General features: G+C 36.5%; 1 protein-coding gene across 9 annotated transcripts in view; it reads right to left on the reverse strand.

Moving 5' to 3' along the window:
• ERC2 (ELKS/RAB6-interacting/CAST family member 2) overlaps positions 1-17,544 on the reverse strand; it is a 418,320-nt gene that overhangs the window by 291,384 nt on the left and 109,392 nt on the right. For all 9 annotated transcript variants that reach the window (XR_011697331.1, XR_011697333.1, XR_011697332.1 and 6 more), the window contains exon 7: positions 2,088-2,255. Coding sequence is in view for 2 of the 9 variants with exons in the window: in XM_071550773.1 (XP_071406874.1) it covers positions 2,088-2,255 (168 nt within the window). In the remaining 7 variants the exon portion in view is untranslated. The remainder of the gene's footprint in view (positions 1-2,087; positions 2,256-17,544) is intronic.

Below are 17,544 nucleotides of genomic sequence, written 5' to 3' on the forward strand. Positions count from 1 at the left end.
ATGCAGGGGTTAGTAGATCAGGGGTGTATTTCCAACATTTTTTTTCTTTAGTGATATTATCTGTAATGGAATATTGGAAGAGAAGTAAAATAATGATCCAAATCTGAAAATATGACTTAAGGGTAATTTCAAAAACATATTTTTCAAATATTACATTCTTCTTCTACAAACAAAATAATAGAGTAATCTGGCAATACTATTTTTGGGCATCCAAACATCTATATGTTAAGATACTGTCATTATTTAAAATGCTTCAGAGAATCAAATCTACACATAATTTATGTGCTGCACAGTTAATATTTTTCTTTTTCTTTTTTTTAAAGTAATCATCAGAATTCCTTCTTCCCTAAGTAAACTCATTATTTATCCCATAGAAGAAAATCTGAACTTGACTAGTTCCATAATGGACATTTACCAGAATAAAAATCTCAAAAAATATGCTACGGGAAATGCTAATTTCATTTTTAAAGAATCAGTTTAGTACTAACTCTGATTTTGCACTTTACTGCTAGCAGGATTTATCTGATTGAATACTAGAGTTCCTGAGGCTGTAACATGTTTTACTCTATGATCTGGTGAAGAAAGAGAACAGTTAGAGAATGATTATTTCCATTAAGAAGCTGGTGCAAAAGAGACAAGACCATCTGCATGCCTTAATGTAATATCCATAATGTATTAAAAGCAGAAAACAAATACATTTTGCTGCATATTTCTGAGCACATGGACATGACAAAGTGCTGATAGCTCTGTGATCAGTGATTGATCACAAAATATTGATCACTGATCCTCACATTCCCAATACTGATCCATTTCCTCAATATTTAAGTACAAGAGAAATTGTAAATTGTTGGTTTGGTCAAGGCTTGGGGTTTTTTTTAGAATACAAAGAATAAGAAAAGACGCATTTTGCCCTTCAATATGCTCAAGTAATGTCCAAAATTAGTTAGCATTCAGCACAGCATAAAAGCCTTGAAGTTTGCCATCTCTTACATCATAAGCATTGCTAACAAAGGAAATATTCAGAAATATGATTCAAGTGGATGAGTACTTCTATTCCAGTGTTGATAGGCCTTGTTTCCCAGGCCTGACAAAGCAGGCTTCTCTATTTCTGCAAAATAAAACCTTGGCTTTTTTCATTCTGTACTGAAGCAATTGCAGACAGAAGCATAGCCAGACCATGTGACCCCTGTGTGAATCCTGGAGGAAAACCACAGTAACATGAACCACCTACATAAGAACAGAGTGAGGAGGAGGAGACATTCTTTGAGTGGCTGTTAAAGGAGGGGAGAAGGAACAGTAAAATATATTTGATGTCAGGAACTTTTTCTCCATTTATCTATATGCTCACAAGGGCATCTCTATATGGTAAAGACTGACACACAGGACACACACAGAATATACCTGGTTGCATAAATGGTTTTGTGAGTTGAGAAAAAGGACATGGAAATGAACACTCCACTACTGTACACAGAACCCTTACAGAGCTGCCTTTACAGGAAATTCCCTCTTCACTACCCCAGGTGGAATGTATAACGATGGAACCCAACTTCCCAAAGAGAGCAAATGCAGTTAGTTGAATTTGTGGAAAATTAGAAATATGACTATCTGAGTCTTTGGAGGGAGCCTCCCTTCTTAATGTCCTTAGCTCATAGGAAAAACAGAAAAATGCCTTAATTAAGGTTCTTTCCCCATTCCTCTCCTCTCCCCCTACCCTCAAAAAAAAAAAGTCTTTAGGCTAAAAACACAGTATCTTGATCTTTTAGCAGGCCCACAATCAGTGTTCTTAAGGACAACTGAATCCCTCATGTGGAGGGGTAAGAAGTTTTATCAGGATTTTTAGGATTTTTGTTTAACTCCAATAATTTTGCAACAACTGCATCACCTAAGATCTCTGTGATATAAGACATAATACTATAAAAACGTCATCATGGATAACAGTAACACATTTTATATTAGAGAACTACTTGACTATTACAGATTTCTTGTATTTTTAATATATTAAAAGTGATACATTACAAGAAATAAATGTATTCTCTTTAAATGTGCCGCAAAAGTTGTACCAGACACCCCTTCATCAGTGATCTTACCTTTTTTTGAAGGACATTTATTTTTCTTTCTTTTACTTCCAACATGTCTTTCATATCTCGAATTTCTCCAGCAAGGGTTCCTTTCTCTTCTGTGAGGTCTTGAAGTTGTTTTGTCTTTTTGTTCAGAAAGGTTTCTTTTTCTTCCAATCGTAACCGCAAGGCATCAACCTGCAGTAAGTAAATCAAAAATATTTAAGCTTCAGCATAGAGTATTAACATATTTTATTTATTTTCTCTAATTATCTTTTTGCACACACACACACACTTAAGAAGCGCATTATTTCTTTTCTTTGTAGATTTTTGGACTAAGAGACTTTTACTTGTTATACTTTTCTCCAGTGTCGCTTGCACAAACCTCTTAGACAGATCGGACTGTACTTCTCTGTAGTAAACACAATCCCTGTCAAACACTATAAGAGATATTCCAAAGATTTTCCTAAGCAAAATGCTCTGTGTACATACAGGAGTTTTATTCTTTAGAAACACTAAAAAGAAAAAAATCCCAAAGAATTCTAACAGCTCAGAAAACACAAGCACCTTTGATTTTCTCATTTCTTGCTGTGTAAATGCTCAAATATACAATTTTATTGTTTTCTTAATGCCATTCAAACAGTAATAAAGTAACAGACAATTCATTAAAGAAACAGAACATGTTTGGGTTTAACCATCAGTACTACAAGAATCACATCTTACATGTCTTGGTCCCTTCAGTGAACAATTCCACTAAATCATACCTGTTTCCACATTCTGGTTGAGAAAAGCAGCTACAAATTAATTGCTGAGCAGCTCTCAGCATAAAACAATGAGGGTGGGGTAAACAACAGATTTCCTCATATATCAAGTTTTTAAACACCAAGAAAGACACTTTTTCCTTTCAATGAGAGCCTCATATTGTTCAAAGCTTTTTTTGTAAATATAATAATACAAGAAAATGTAGTATACCCATGAAATTGGGTCAGTGCTATTAAACATCATGCAAAGCAGAGAACTAAGATAAAGGGAGTGCAATCATTTATTATTACAAAGGCAGGTTTCCTTGAACAGAGGCTTCTTCTGCAGCTCTGCACCATGAGGTGTTCACATTAAGCAGACTCCAAGGTACACCATAGGGAAGGCAAAGTTGGGATTGAAAATATATGATATGGCAACCTAGAATAACTCTCCACCTACAAGAGAGCTGCAAGAATTCAGGCAACTGAGGAATTTTAGATTCACTAATCCAAATCTTAAACACACAAATGTTAGAAAATAAAGAACAAGAGTTTAAAGTTTATATTACCTAGAAATTGATACGATTAATTAGCAATAAAAAGTCAGATGGAAGTAACTGAAAAGGCATAAATGTTGGATTCCCCTTTTTAAGTTCTGCCATTGGAATAGTAAGGGAGGGTCTTATTTATTTCAAGGGTCTTATCTATTAAGCCATTTGCGCCCTAGTTATTCAGAATATTACCAAAGTACAAAATAACCAGCAGATCTATATTCACATTCTGAGTTTTGCAATGCTAAATTTATTTAAAGCAAGTCTTTGCAATGCCATTTTAAAGCTTTGTTTGGGACCAATTTAGATGATCTGTTGGATTTCAAAATGCATGTTTTTCCTGCTCTTAAAATGGCTCATTGCCTTTCTATACACTGAAAAAAAGATTTATATTCTACTGGATTTATTTTATTTTTAAGACTTCTTTTACAATATTACAGTAATAGGATCTCACAGTTTGTAAGCAGAGTGCAGCATGGGATGCAGAGATGACTTTTTAAACTGGAAAACAATCAGAATTTCAGGCCTCTTTTAATAAATGTAAAAGAACTCATCTGAAACTCATTACCACATCTTCTTTATATTTAATCACTTATTTGGTTCATGTCTGAAAGCAATCCCTCAAGTCAAATCACAAAAATCTCTGTTGGACCTTTAAGCTGCACTGAAGAGCTCATCACAGCACTGCAGTGGGAGCTCCAACATAGCTCTCCTCAGTCAGGCCCTGCAAGGCTCATTTTCCAACTGCCACAAGGCAGAAACTTTAATGTCTCCAGTCACGGGGAGCTGAAGGTGATCAGATGGACAAACAGAGCAGTGATCCCATTTCCCAGTGACTGGGATAACACAGCAGCACACACATGTGCTGGCACAGCTCTGCTCACTGAGCCAGGCTGAGCCAAGTCTTTTCTTCTCTACCCACCCAGTCTCCAACTCAGGGGCTGAGCAGACAATTCTCTCTCTTCTTCCCACACCCCCTGTCTTCATGGCTCACTGCATTCAACTCGAGAACAGGCATTTAAGGCATTACAACTTCAGAGCACAAGAAGGAGGGTTGAGAGGATGAATAAATGGCTCTGAATTCCCAGTCTGGGTGACAACCTGTGAGGAACACAGGAGCAGAGCCCTGCCAACTCCAGTTTCTCAGCCACACAACTGAACCTTTCTGCTCTTCCTCTCACCACCTGCCAGCTCATTACAAGACCAACACATTATTTTTATTCCCTGCATGAAGACACAAACTCAACCCGGAGGGACAAGACAAGGTGTGTGGTGGTTTGATTTCACACCAAAAAGAAACGCATGTGGAGCTGCAGCAGAGGCCCAGTCTCCATCTTCCCTTTCACTGCTCAGCATTCAGGTCATCCCCATGAAAACCTTTACAATAGGTCAAGGGTTACAAACTTGGCTGTGTCACAGAGGACCAGGTACCCACTATTTCAGAGTTGTCTGGAGTGACTTTAAATGCAGAAACAGACTGTTTTCTCATTCATGTCAAATAGTTTACCACACATACCTTCATATAAAGAGTTTGCACTTTAGATCAATTTTTTCAGCTCCATGGTAAGTTTTTAACACTTATTAACACTCATGTTTGATGTGAATTGCATTCTTTCATAAGTTTCATGTGGATTTAGGGTCTGAATATATTCAGATATAAGAGGTGTCACTTCTGCCTGGAACTCTAGTCCCCACCAGATATTGCCCTAATATAAGACTATCTTGGTTTTCATTTAATATTCATTTCTAGCCTTGGTAGCTTCAAATAAAAACTTTAAATCATGACTGAAGCACAGCTGCAATTGCACAGAGAAAAAGCCAAAGATTAAATCCCAGTTCACACAAGGACAGTGCAAGCATTGGGACAGAGTCCAGCATGTCCACCACAGCCTTAGGTGGCAGAAAAACATCTGCCAAACATGTATCTGTTTTCTTCCATCTCCTCCTCCTGAGACTGATAGAGCAGACCATTTTAATTCAAAAACCCACCCACACAATGAAGCTCAGGTATTTTGATATAATAGGTATATCATCCTGCAAACTACCATTCACAGCAAGGAGCCATTCTGAAAGCACAGCTCTGCATGAGTTCTCAGAGGCAGAACTCTGAGCCAGTGCCAGTCTGGGACAGGGAACAGGCAACTCAGACTGTGTGTGGTCTTGGGTGTACAGATTTATTTTCTATTCATGGGAATGCAATGTGGAGGTTTAAGAGAGCATCAGTTATGTCAGTCATTTTCTCCTACCCTGAATTCTTCTTTCTGCCTCTAGTAATCATGAACCAAGACTTTCACATTCCCCCTAATATGAAATAAAACCATTTCAGCCTGAACTGCAGGCAACCTTTTACTATCTGTTCGGTGCTAAGCATGTATGACATCATAAGTCAAATCTGAACCTCCAAATGGTACAAAACCAAAAAGCTGTTAAATCAGTTCCTCATCTTGTGGACGAAAAGAAGCAAAATATACTACTTCATTTATAGCCAGGATGAATCTGCCAATATTAGAAATTATCTCTTCCCTGAAAATGGTACTGTGAAATCACATCTCCATAATAATGAAACAATGAAGTAGTCTAGATGGAGCATGCCAGTGCACTGTGAGAAATGTCTGTCATTTTGTTACTTCTTTTACATCTAAGGCATTTTAAATATCACCTGAAAGGAAATTAAATATAGGTCATTTTACAGCATCAGATATATAATTTTTACATTTGAAAGGATAAGGATTTCGCTACACAAAACCCCTCTCTTTGGCTTTTCACTCAACACTATGTAATTTTAAGAGTCCTTGACTTATTTTTCCCAAGCTTTGGCAGTATATTTACTAGTAAAACTTGGCAGTCTGAAGAACACGATCATTTTCCAGAAAAATAAAGAAAAACCCCAAACTGATAGCTAGCACAAAGTATTTCAAGGACCTTTCTCCAAGTAAATTGCTTTTTAATTTTGTCTAACTTCTTATTCCTCAGCAACTACTTATTTCAACTATGTCATACAATAAACTCTGTCACTTGCTCTAGAAATATACAACATAGTGCAAAAACTTAAGAATTGTGTCATACTTTAGGAAAAAAAAGGTCATGTAAGTGGCAAAAGTTGCCAAATTCAAAGTCGAACTTTATTAATCTTCATGTCGTCACCCACCACTCATGACCAGCTCCAGCACAGACTATTTCTTGAAGTTCCTCACTGTTAACTTTTTAACTTATATGCCATATTATATATATAATTTATGAAAGTGGTTTTAGTGCTATGGAGTTCCATGAGGAAGTAAAACATGAACACTACTGTGTTTCACTGTTAATAATTACTTATTTTACCACCATAAATACATACATTTAAAGCAAGTGTTTAACTGTATTTCTTTAAAACTCATTCTGAATTTACTACTGAAGTACTGAGTGTACTGTAGTACCACACCTGGGGCAATGAGAAGGCAAATTGTACCCCATTGTCAACCTCTCTCCTGCCCCCCCATGTTCCAGCTCACACTGTAGAGAGAATGTGCCCCAGTGTCCAAGAGTCTGTTTTGTCCCCTTATATTCTACCATTCTCTCTCTTCCTGGTGACCACTACAGGCTCCACAGGGCTGCTGACACTTTGTCTTCCAAACTGAAACTTTAGGGAGTTAGCAGGTGCTTTCACTTCACAGGGGGAAATTCCACTTTCAAACATCATTTCAACAACATTCTCAGTCCTCTACTACTTCGAGCCCTATGGTTGCTCAAGTTTACATTTTAATTCACCTGATAGTTTACAGGCTTTGTATTCTTTAAAGGGTAACATTTTATTGTTTCATTTCTACTACTTCAGTCTTTAAGAACTGCCTCAAGGAGAGGGATTTAAAGCAGTTGATACATTGCAGTGCAGGCAGACTGCCAGTGAGCAAGAGGAGATTACAAACATAGGATAGTGTTGGCTATTCCCATCAGGAACAAACTCACACTGTTCCCCTTACAGAATGCAGCTCTTCCACTCCAGGGTGGGAGCAGCACCTGATGCTGTAGTACCTCAAATGCACTTACTCTACTCAATCCTTGAAGAATGGCATGTCCAGGTTTCATAAACCCTCCAGCCCCACAGCTTTGCCAGCCACCACCTCTACTAATCAGTCGTGATTTTTCTTACTTTCTTTTCATCCACTAGTCCACATTAGGCTGCTCTTCAAAAAAGAAAATTGGTAAACTACACTAGAAAAGGTTTCAGCTGAACCAAAGATTGTTAATGAAGATACAACTGGTTCCCTCAGGCACTCAGAAGCTTCTCCTTGAGGAACATCACACACCACAAGGAATTCTGATCATGTGTAGCTTATCAATGCAACCAACCACCTAACAGCTGCTTTATTCAAATTTATATCTTTGCCTACTCCTACCATTAAAATTAGACAATTTAAAGAAACTAGGCCAAAGTTCAGAATTAAATATTCAGTTTAGTTCAAGTAAATTTTGGAAAACACATGGGAATTGTAACTTACGTGCTAATACTTACAGTTTTTGTTCAAACTTCCAACACTAACTGATTTTTATGCTCCCTATAAAACTATAGCTGCCATAATACTTTTGAATTAGTGCAAAAGGAAGTCAGTTATTTCAGAGTCAATGTTATTTAGCAACATAATGATAGTTATAAATTCGTAATACTAACAATCAATTTTCAAAACTATCAGTCATGGAAGCTCTTAACTTTTGAAATTTCTGTCTCCAATAACATTCAAATCCTATAATACTGTAACAGATTAATAGAAAGTGTGTTTTTAAAGTCATGCCAATGCATTTAACTGCTTCATGAAAAATAAATGTGTAGAATTCCAAAATGGCATAAATATCATCAGTAAATAACCATTAGCCTTATATGTGGCAAAAATAGAATTTTTACATGAACTGCATTTCTCAGTTTAACTTTTTTGACTAGTTGGAGTCAGTTCTTGCAAATAGTTGACATAATAGTGAATGTATGATTTTCAAAAAAACATATTTAGGTTTGCAATCTATTCAGAACATCCAAATAAAGGTGGTGCCTGTAGATGAAACCTGTTTCCAGCTGAGCTAGAAAGACTGTGTTATGCTTGTAGGGATGAGCTGATCCTTGATCTCTGTCTCAGTTTCATATTTTGAGTGAGACAACTCTTGGAAGATAATCTGATGATTCACCCTGTTCTGAAACTGGAACACCTATTTGTGTCACCCACTTATTTATCAGGCATTCCTACACATCAATAGGTCCAGCTGGAATGAGCTTGACTACAACCTTATCTTCCAGAATTTATGGCCAGCTCATAAATAGTGTGACATAAAACAGCTTGGGCAATCTTTTTTATTTGCTCATAAGAACACAGCAAACAGAGAAGGTTAAAAACATATATTGCTTATTTTCAATACAATCCAGTATTTCCTCCAAGAAAAATGCTGGTTTGGCTTTTATACCTCTCCTGTCCACTTTCTTCCAGGAAACCAACTTGAAGCCCTTCCCTGAAAACTGCTGCATTTTTCTTGTGTGTGAATAAAGTTCTATCTACTTCTTAGAACTAGTTTCTCTGACTAAAAAGTCACTTCTAAAACTTTCCAAATATAAAAGCTGAACCAGTCTCCATATTTCCTAGACAACAGCAAACAAGGACCTTGAGTACCAGCAGATGTTACGGGTCTGCTTAGCTCCATCACTTGTCCCCAGGCCAAACCTTTGGCTCTCTAGTCCCTTCTAGAACTCAGAATGTTCTCACTAATACTAAACAATCAAAGAGCAATAAGCTACGAGATTCTGAGAACAGACTGATAAACTTACGTTGTAAAATTAAAATAATTTTAAGTACTTGAGAGTCTAGTCAGTTTACCTCATGTAACCAAAACTACCACACCATACCAGACAAATAATCTTTTATAGCAAATCCAAAGGGAGATAGTCAGCATAAAGTATGTTTTGACTTCAGACATAAATGAATTTTTACTATTTGTTTCAAGTTTGCTATCCAGTCTGGGGATGGAAGTAGTAAAATTCAATTCCAAATCCTACGTTACCAATGAAGTTGCAAACTTTGAATTTTGTTCCAAAAATAACACCAGAATTCCTGCTTTTTCAATCGATTTTGTTCAAAAGATTTCTGTTGAAAGTTTCTGTATTTGAAGTATGTCTTTGAAATACTTCTGGGATGGAATCTTCTAGGATTTCAATTCTTTCAGCTGAGGTTATCTTTAAATATAATGATACAAACAACTGTGGAAACACGTTTGTTAACATGACATAGAAAACAGGGAAGAAACATTTATGTTTTAAAAATGTTTGCTACTTAATTATTTTTAATACTCTTTTCAGTGCATATACTATATATATATAGTGCATATTCTTTTTAGCTGATATATAAATATTTAGTGCATATATAGAGATATGTATGTATATTCATGTATAAACAAACACTATTGCTAAAAAAATCAGAGTATAAATAATTTAACACAGAAGTAGAGGCTACATGAAAGCAGATTTACTAGTCATGGAAATGAAACCTGAGTATGAAAATTCACTTCCCAATCTCTGACAGTTGACATTAACATGGAGCCTTATATATCTGCCCTTTAAGAAAATTCTAAAAGTAAATAAATAAATAAATCAAGTACCATTCCTCATCTGTTTTTCTTTTCCTGGAAAGCATTCTGAAAGTAATCTTTTTCCCAGACAGAGATAATTCTGCACATGGGTGAAATTCTGCTCCTTTTTCCAAGCCTCTCAAAAGACTGGGAAAATAAAGATAGATTTCAAGAAACAGGACAATGCCAGCACATAAAAATAATCTTAATGTAAAATAAAGCACAGACTAACTATGTAGGATCCTGCACTATGCAGATTTTAACATATTTATCAAGGCATAAGAGTATCACAATACCATCTTAAGCAGAAGAAAGGCAAAAAGACACCACCAAACCAAACATCCTAGAAAATCCCCACCTTTCCAACAAGTAAGTTATGAAAGCCACCTTATGGAACCCCAGTATTTCCCTTTATAGCTGCCACACTGTCTTAAACAGTTGGATTTCCAAGTACCCCTTTAGTAAGGAAGTTTTTTAAGGTGAAGGGCCAGCAGCAAGCAAATAACAGCACCTACAGACAAATTAATGCATTTATTAAATATCCATCTACCTTAACTTTGCATTACCACAGCATATCTTTGAATACAAAGGTGTGTTAGCTTCTTTGATTTCCATCTCACTTCACAAAAACCAGAGGGGGAGTTTTAGGCCAATCATTGCCAAAAATTAAATCTAGGACAGGAAAGTCAACTTTGTTCTTCCTGCATGTGCTATACCCCCAGTAATACCTCTGCAGACTGTCTGTAAATTGTGCAGATGCAATTAAGTGCTTCTGGAACTGAAACTTTATAAACCCTTGTATTATTTATGCAAGAAGAAATATAACCCTCTACCCTCATTCATCTCTGTACTGCATTGCTAGGCCTAACAGAAGAGTAAAACAATTATTTGCTGAATTGTGTATATAGATGTGACTTTTAATATCAACAAAGAATGGAACTGCCAGCACAGGGATAAAATAAAATAGTCCCCATACTGTCCTATATTATTGTCTTATGTTACTGTCTTATACTGTACTTATATTTATATATATAAGTACCAAATTATATATTTTTATATACATGTATACATAAATATTTAATTTTTTCAGCCACTGAAATTGTACCATTAACTGTGCCTTTACCTGGCTGATTTTCCATTTTGAATATTTTAATTCCAAGAATCTGTCTAAATATCCAAACTGGCATCATTATTCTGGAACACGTAAGACTTTAAGGAATAAAAAAAGACTTTGATCTTAATGTAGGTATCAAAAACTCTGAAAAGTATACAAAAGATTGACTTCAAATAATCTCACTCTTTAATATAATCTATTGCTTGGCACAACAGTCAGGGTTCTTCTTCTGCACAACTGCTGGTTGCAATTAATGACAGCAAATGATGCAAATTTTATACAGGAATGTTTTTCCTGTGAATGAGACAATATTAAGCATCCAAGGAATATAAAGAAGCACTTAATTAGCCTCAAGGTCACATCTATATAAATCATTAAGACACTGAAAAACAGAAATCTTTGAGACAATGACAGGATCCTGAGTTTGCAAGAAGTACAACCCTACAAAAAGGAAATTCAGATGGCATCATATGTTAAAACCCAATATACAGAATACAGTCTTTACATAACAGTAGCAGCCTTTCCCTGGTCAGGTTTTCAACACTGTGTTGCAATCCTCAACACTGGTCTAAAATTTTCTTGTTTTATTTAAAAAGAAATTTATTCAGGACTTCTCTCAAGCGTGTCCATGGTTGAAAGAGCAACTCAGACTATTGTACATCACACAGAAGTTCTAGTCTTTCCCTCTCAGCTTTGAAAATGCAGGTGCCTGATTATGACACTACAACAAATACCTTTGAATTGTTTCATTTACTAACACAGTTAAAGAAAAAAAAAATCCTCAAAACGCAATTCATAAAGGAGCATATTTTCCTTAATTAATTTTCTCAAGGTTTACAATATCTATACTAATTCTCTGTAACTAGATATGTTCTGGATCCATTCTTGGAGAATCTGTGTAGAATAAACATTTGAAACATCTTAAGGACTAACTAAAACCATCTTTGTACTACACTGCAAGGCAAATGATTTTTGGATGTTTTGCATTTTTATGCTAAATAGCACAGCTGCAATTGATAAAAAACAATCAAGCTAATGTAAGTCAATCATATCCAGGAGGTTCTCATCACTTGTGTAAAAATGCTCTCACACTCACTTTAAGACTTCACCACAGCAAGTACCTCCCCCCACTCAAATTTCAATACCTTTAAGTTCCCTCTGCATCTTATGAAACAAAGAAAAGAAACTATAAATCTTATGGAGTAAGAATCTTTTCAATTTTACGCTGCAAATTACACTTCAGTGTCTCATCTGAGTAGAAACTGAGGTTGTTGGCACCACTTGAGCACAAACACCATTTCTCACAATGCAGCAACACTGCACCTTTAGTGTGTGTCAAGGCATTGGGTCAAAGGCAAAGTAAACTTCTAGCACTCCAAATGCACAACTGTTACCCTCTGATACATAACCTGGAGTGCATTACTGAAATCATAACATGTGTTTTGAATTTATTATTTTGATTTATCAATATGGCACATCACAGCTGCCATCCTGAATTCTCTCTCAGCTGCTGCATTTGACATTTTAAATTATGATTGTTTATATTTTTAAATTTTGCATTAACTAGTGCCACTACATTTTAAGCCTATGAAACTATAACAATCATGCAAGAACTCTTTTCCTAGATGGGGAAAATCCAACATAACAGATCTGAATTCTGTTATGATTCTTACCCACTTGGCAAGTGCATGTGACTGCAGACACTGCTCAGCCAGCTCAAAAATAAGGAAAAAAACAGAGGGCTCAGCTTCAAAGTATGCCATGTCCTCATTCCTGTTCCCTATGAGATACACCTCCTGCACTGAACCCACAGACAAGGGACACAGTCACACCGAGCCTGACACTACAACAACACACCATCCCAGGGAATACCCCCAGCTCAATGCTCTCTGAGGGTCTCCCATGGGCAGAGGTTGCCCTGCACCAACAGGGCTGCATGGGCAGAGCATGAAATGCATGCATAACAAAGTCAGAAGGTCACAAAATTCCAGCTGTCCTGTCATTTTATTCATGAGGTAAGTGATGAGAATTTATTATGTACCTATGCATTAACCATCCTTTCCACAATGAAGCTGATCAAGGATGATATTTCAAGGTTTCCACTTGCCTAAAAACCATTAGAACCACTACAGCCATGAATTATTTAAGAAGAGAGTTTGCCAGTAACTGAAAAAAGAGAAATGCTATAACAAAAAACCTTTATGAATTATCCAACCCACATAAGTTATCCAACCCAACATAAGCAAGGGAGAATACCAGATTTCAAATCAAACTATCAGCAACCCATCAAAAAGACAGGTTTTCTTGAGAAGAATTCAACCAGAAATTCATAAATCCATGCTGGTTACTTCTAGTCAGCTTCTTGACTGTCATATATTTGGATATGGCTTCCAAGATTATTCCTTCCTTATTATGGCCTTCCCAGGGATCACTCTGAGACTTGTCTGCCTGTAGTTCCCTGGATCCTTCTTCTTGCCTTTCATAAAGTTAAGAATGACATTGGCTTTCTTCCAGTTCTCAGAAACTTCTCCCAGCTATGATGACTTTCCAAAGGTAACTTGCACAATGCCATCAGCACTTGTAGCTGCATTCCAGCAAAGCCAAAGGACTTGTTATATGTCCAGTTTCTTGAAATATTCCCTGCCCTGATCCTATTCCAGCAAGGGTAAGTTAACCTGCACTTCTGCAGTGCTTTCAGAGACCTAGGATTGCTGAATGCTGGTCTTATCAGTAATGGTCAAGGTAAAGAAGGCATTCAGTACCCCTGGCTTTCCCCATCTCCTTTAGGATCACATCTCCACTCTCATTCATCAGTGAGCACAAATTTTTCTCTAGTCTTCTATTGATGTGCCTGTAGAAAACTTTCTTGTTGCCCTTCACATCTCTTGCTACATCCAAGTCCAGATGGGCTTTGGCTTTCTTAGCCCTAAACCTGACTGCTCAGAAAGGTCTCCCTAGTCCTCCTCAGCCACTTGTGCCTGCTCCCACCCCTTCTCATTTAACTAACTTTTTTTATTTAACTTCATAATTACAGAAGAAATGAGAGCTGTCTTCAGTTATACAAAACTGATCATTTATAAAAATGCATGGTACCAAAATATTTTCATCTTTTTTTAACAATTCCTGAAAGCATTCTTAGTACAGGAAAAACACACATCATTTAAGCTTATCCTCTCACTAGTATGTGACAGACCACTTCAAAATCTGTGACAGAAGGTGACACAAAGTAGACCAGTGTGCTGCCAGGCTGCTGGACCACAGGAATCTTGTTGGAGAGCACAAGGTAACAGAGGCCACTGGCACCTCAGTGCAGATACCCCAACCTTTGCTTGGCTCACAAGCCATCCCAGCTGCAGGGCTGGGCAACAACCCTGAGACCCCAAAGGGGACAAGACCAGGCCAAGTCTGGCAAAGATTTCCTGCCTGATTTAAAATTAGTTTATTTGGTGCAATGGCACTTTTCCTAGAAATGGAGGGCAGGTTGACCACACATGTGTCTGTCTTTATTTGTGGCCTGACACTTGGCAGGATAAGCTTCATTATGTTTATGGTTATGCTTAAGAAAAGCACTCTCAATTGTTTCCAGTCTGTTGCAAACATAAACCTACAAGCCGTATTAAATATATACTATTTTATTTACCACAACGTTATGAAATCATGCATAAAATCCTAAAATGGGATAAAATAAAGGCAACTTCTCTTCCTCCTCTCCAATTTCTGGCAACATTTCAAAATAAACAAGGAAGCAAAGCAATCCTTATATTGAAAGGTCAGCCAGGACCTTAGTCACAGGAAAGATAAAACTGGCCTAAAATAAAAATAAATAAATCATTCGGTAAGAGAAAAACAATCATCTGTCAGCTATGCAGAAAGATTAAACAGCTCCACAATGAATTACCTGTGTCTATTAATGAAGGAAATGGAATTTCTTCTAGCTAAAAAATAAAACAAATTAATAGTAAGGGGAAAGATTAGTTTACTGCAACTCAAGTAATGGGGAACTGGCTAGGTACTGCAGACAAGTAGGATTTTCATCTTTTATTTTCATACTTTCTATCTCAGGATCCTTACTGCTCCTGACATAAAGCAGAGAAATTTAGTGATAAATATGGAAAGAAAGAAAAGAATGTGCAACTACACCATGACACAAAAATACCTGTTCTGTTTCAGAGTTCCAAAACATGTAAGAGATCAGAGAACTGTCATCTAGAGCTCAACTATAACAGTACTATTTCCCCTACAGTTTCCTTCCTTGCCCCATGAGGACTCTGTTTATTTTTACATGATTTTGCTATTTATCTAAATTTAAAGCTGAAAGATGGACCTCCAGTAGAAATCCTTCCAGTAGTAATCCAGCACCCAAGCAATCACTTCTGTTGGATTGGCTATGGCCCACAGGCACCACAAACACACCCTTAGCAATTGCCATTGGTAGTGATTTCTACCAAAAATTTTCCTCTTATCACTTTATTATTTCTCCTGAGTTTTAAGGCAACATTAGTGTCCTCCATGTAGAGTATTTCAACTGTAATGTTCCTCAAAATTTACTACTGACAAACACTGTAACTATTTTGGAATAGGAAATCACTTTCTTCCATCTTGCTATGAAAATGTTTTGAATTCAACCACAAAGATTACACATATTTTGAAAATAAGAAAATATTATTTATCCAAAAGACTAGAATAGAATTGGGCAGATATAATAGATATTGATTTTAATTTCGATTAGATATTAGAGGAATAGACTACAATATTTATGAATACTGTAATCTATTCCAGAATCCAATTTGGTGTTGCTCCTGCAGTGTTTGAAACAATGAGTGAGCAATACAGTGTTAAAGTAATCAACTAATGGAAAGTATGTTAAATATTTTCTTGGAACTTCAAGAGTTTAAACAGCTTAAAGGGGAAAGTAAGCACGCAGCCAATGTGAACCCAAACTGTTTTTATTTACACACCCTCAGTCTTTCCCACCCTGCACTGATCTCGTGTCTGATCTCACAATGTGGGGCAGCTGGAAGAAAGCAGACTTTAAAGAAAAGAAACAGCTGTTATGCTTGTTTGACCTGAGGAAGAATTTGAAAAGCAAAAGCACACAAGAAAGAAAAGAGTCCTCATAAAAGCAGTATTAGCAGAATTGTTTCAGCCTATCTCGAGCCAGCCCTGGTAAGTGCAACGATGTGCACCTTGTTGCATCAAATGGATTCCACTGAAAGGCAGCAGGAGAAGGGAATCCAGCAAAGGCAGTAATGATTCACAAGCCAGATAGGATCCTTTTTTAAAGGAAAATTATTACTGACTGGAGAGGGTAGAATCAAACCACACATTACAAAATTTTAGAATCAAGATTTGTCTCTGCAAATCCAGTCTGACTCCTCGTGTTAAAATAGGCAGCCAAATAATCACTACATAAACAGACACCAAAGCACCCTTAGCCATTTTATTCTATCTTCTGATCTGCTTCTCAATCTGACTTGACACAAGTACTTACATTTTCAAAACTCTCAAATACTTGACTTGTAAGTCCCTGATTTTATCTTGTGAGGTCTTAGTTTTACAATACTGAGACACATTTCTAACACCCATCAGAGCAGAACTCTACTGATTCAACATTTCAGTAGCTCTATCCATCGGCACAGATGTTCCTATCCCACAGCTCTTATGTAACACCATCTTCTGCAACTCCCTCCACAGTTTCATGCTCCTTTTTCACTCATTTCCTGCTGATTTTGTAAAATGTCTCAGTTTATTCTTTAGATTTAGGTTATTAATACTTGACAAAAATATTCTCCTCGCCCTTCTGAAATACTTGTTTGCAGTTTTAAAACTAATTTTTTTCCACTTTTCTTCTGGCATGGTACTTCTTACACAGTTTCTTCTGTAAAACTGAAAACATTCACAGTTATTGTTGGGCAAGAACCTTTCAAAAGCAGAGACAGATCAGTGGCAAAGAGTTTACAGGGGAAATTCATTAGGCTGCATGTTCAGCCTTTAAACAATTACATCTGGTAGAATGGACACAGGTAGGAAAAGTATGATCTTGTAAGAGCAAAAAATCCACAATATTTGGCATCTGTAATGACATCAGCAAACCTTGGCATTGTCATTACTTTTTACATCCCACAATTCCTTCTCAAAAATATGGAAATTAGCATGGAGAATTATAGGACTAAATTGATCTCCTGTAGGAGAAGGAGAACACATTCAAGACAGAAGCAGGGAGGAAACAATTCAAAGCCTTTCTTCTTTATATTTCACAGTACACATAATAATCAAAGGCAATAATACAGATTTAGGTTACTTAACACAGTTTAATGCTATTATTTCTTTAACAAATATTACCTGATTACAAATATTATTGCATAGAAATAATGTAACTAGTGCTAGCTGTGGGAAAGTATATGATCCTGTACAGGAAACACAAATGTGAAGGATTTGTTTAAAGAACTAAGAATTAAGTTATAATGCCATATTTAAATAATCACAGGAAAGAATCA

Source organism: Pithys albifrons, chromosome 3 (genome assembly GCF_047495875.1).
Source record: "Pithys albifrons albifrons isolate INPA30051 chromosome 3, PitAlb_v1, whole genome shotgun sequence".
NCBI lineage: Eukaryota > Metazoa > Chordata > Aves > Passeriformes > Thamnophilidae > Pithys > Pithys albifrons.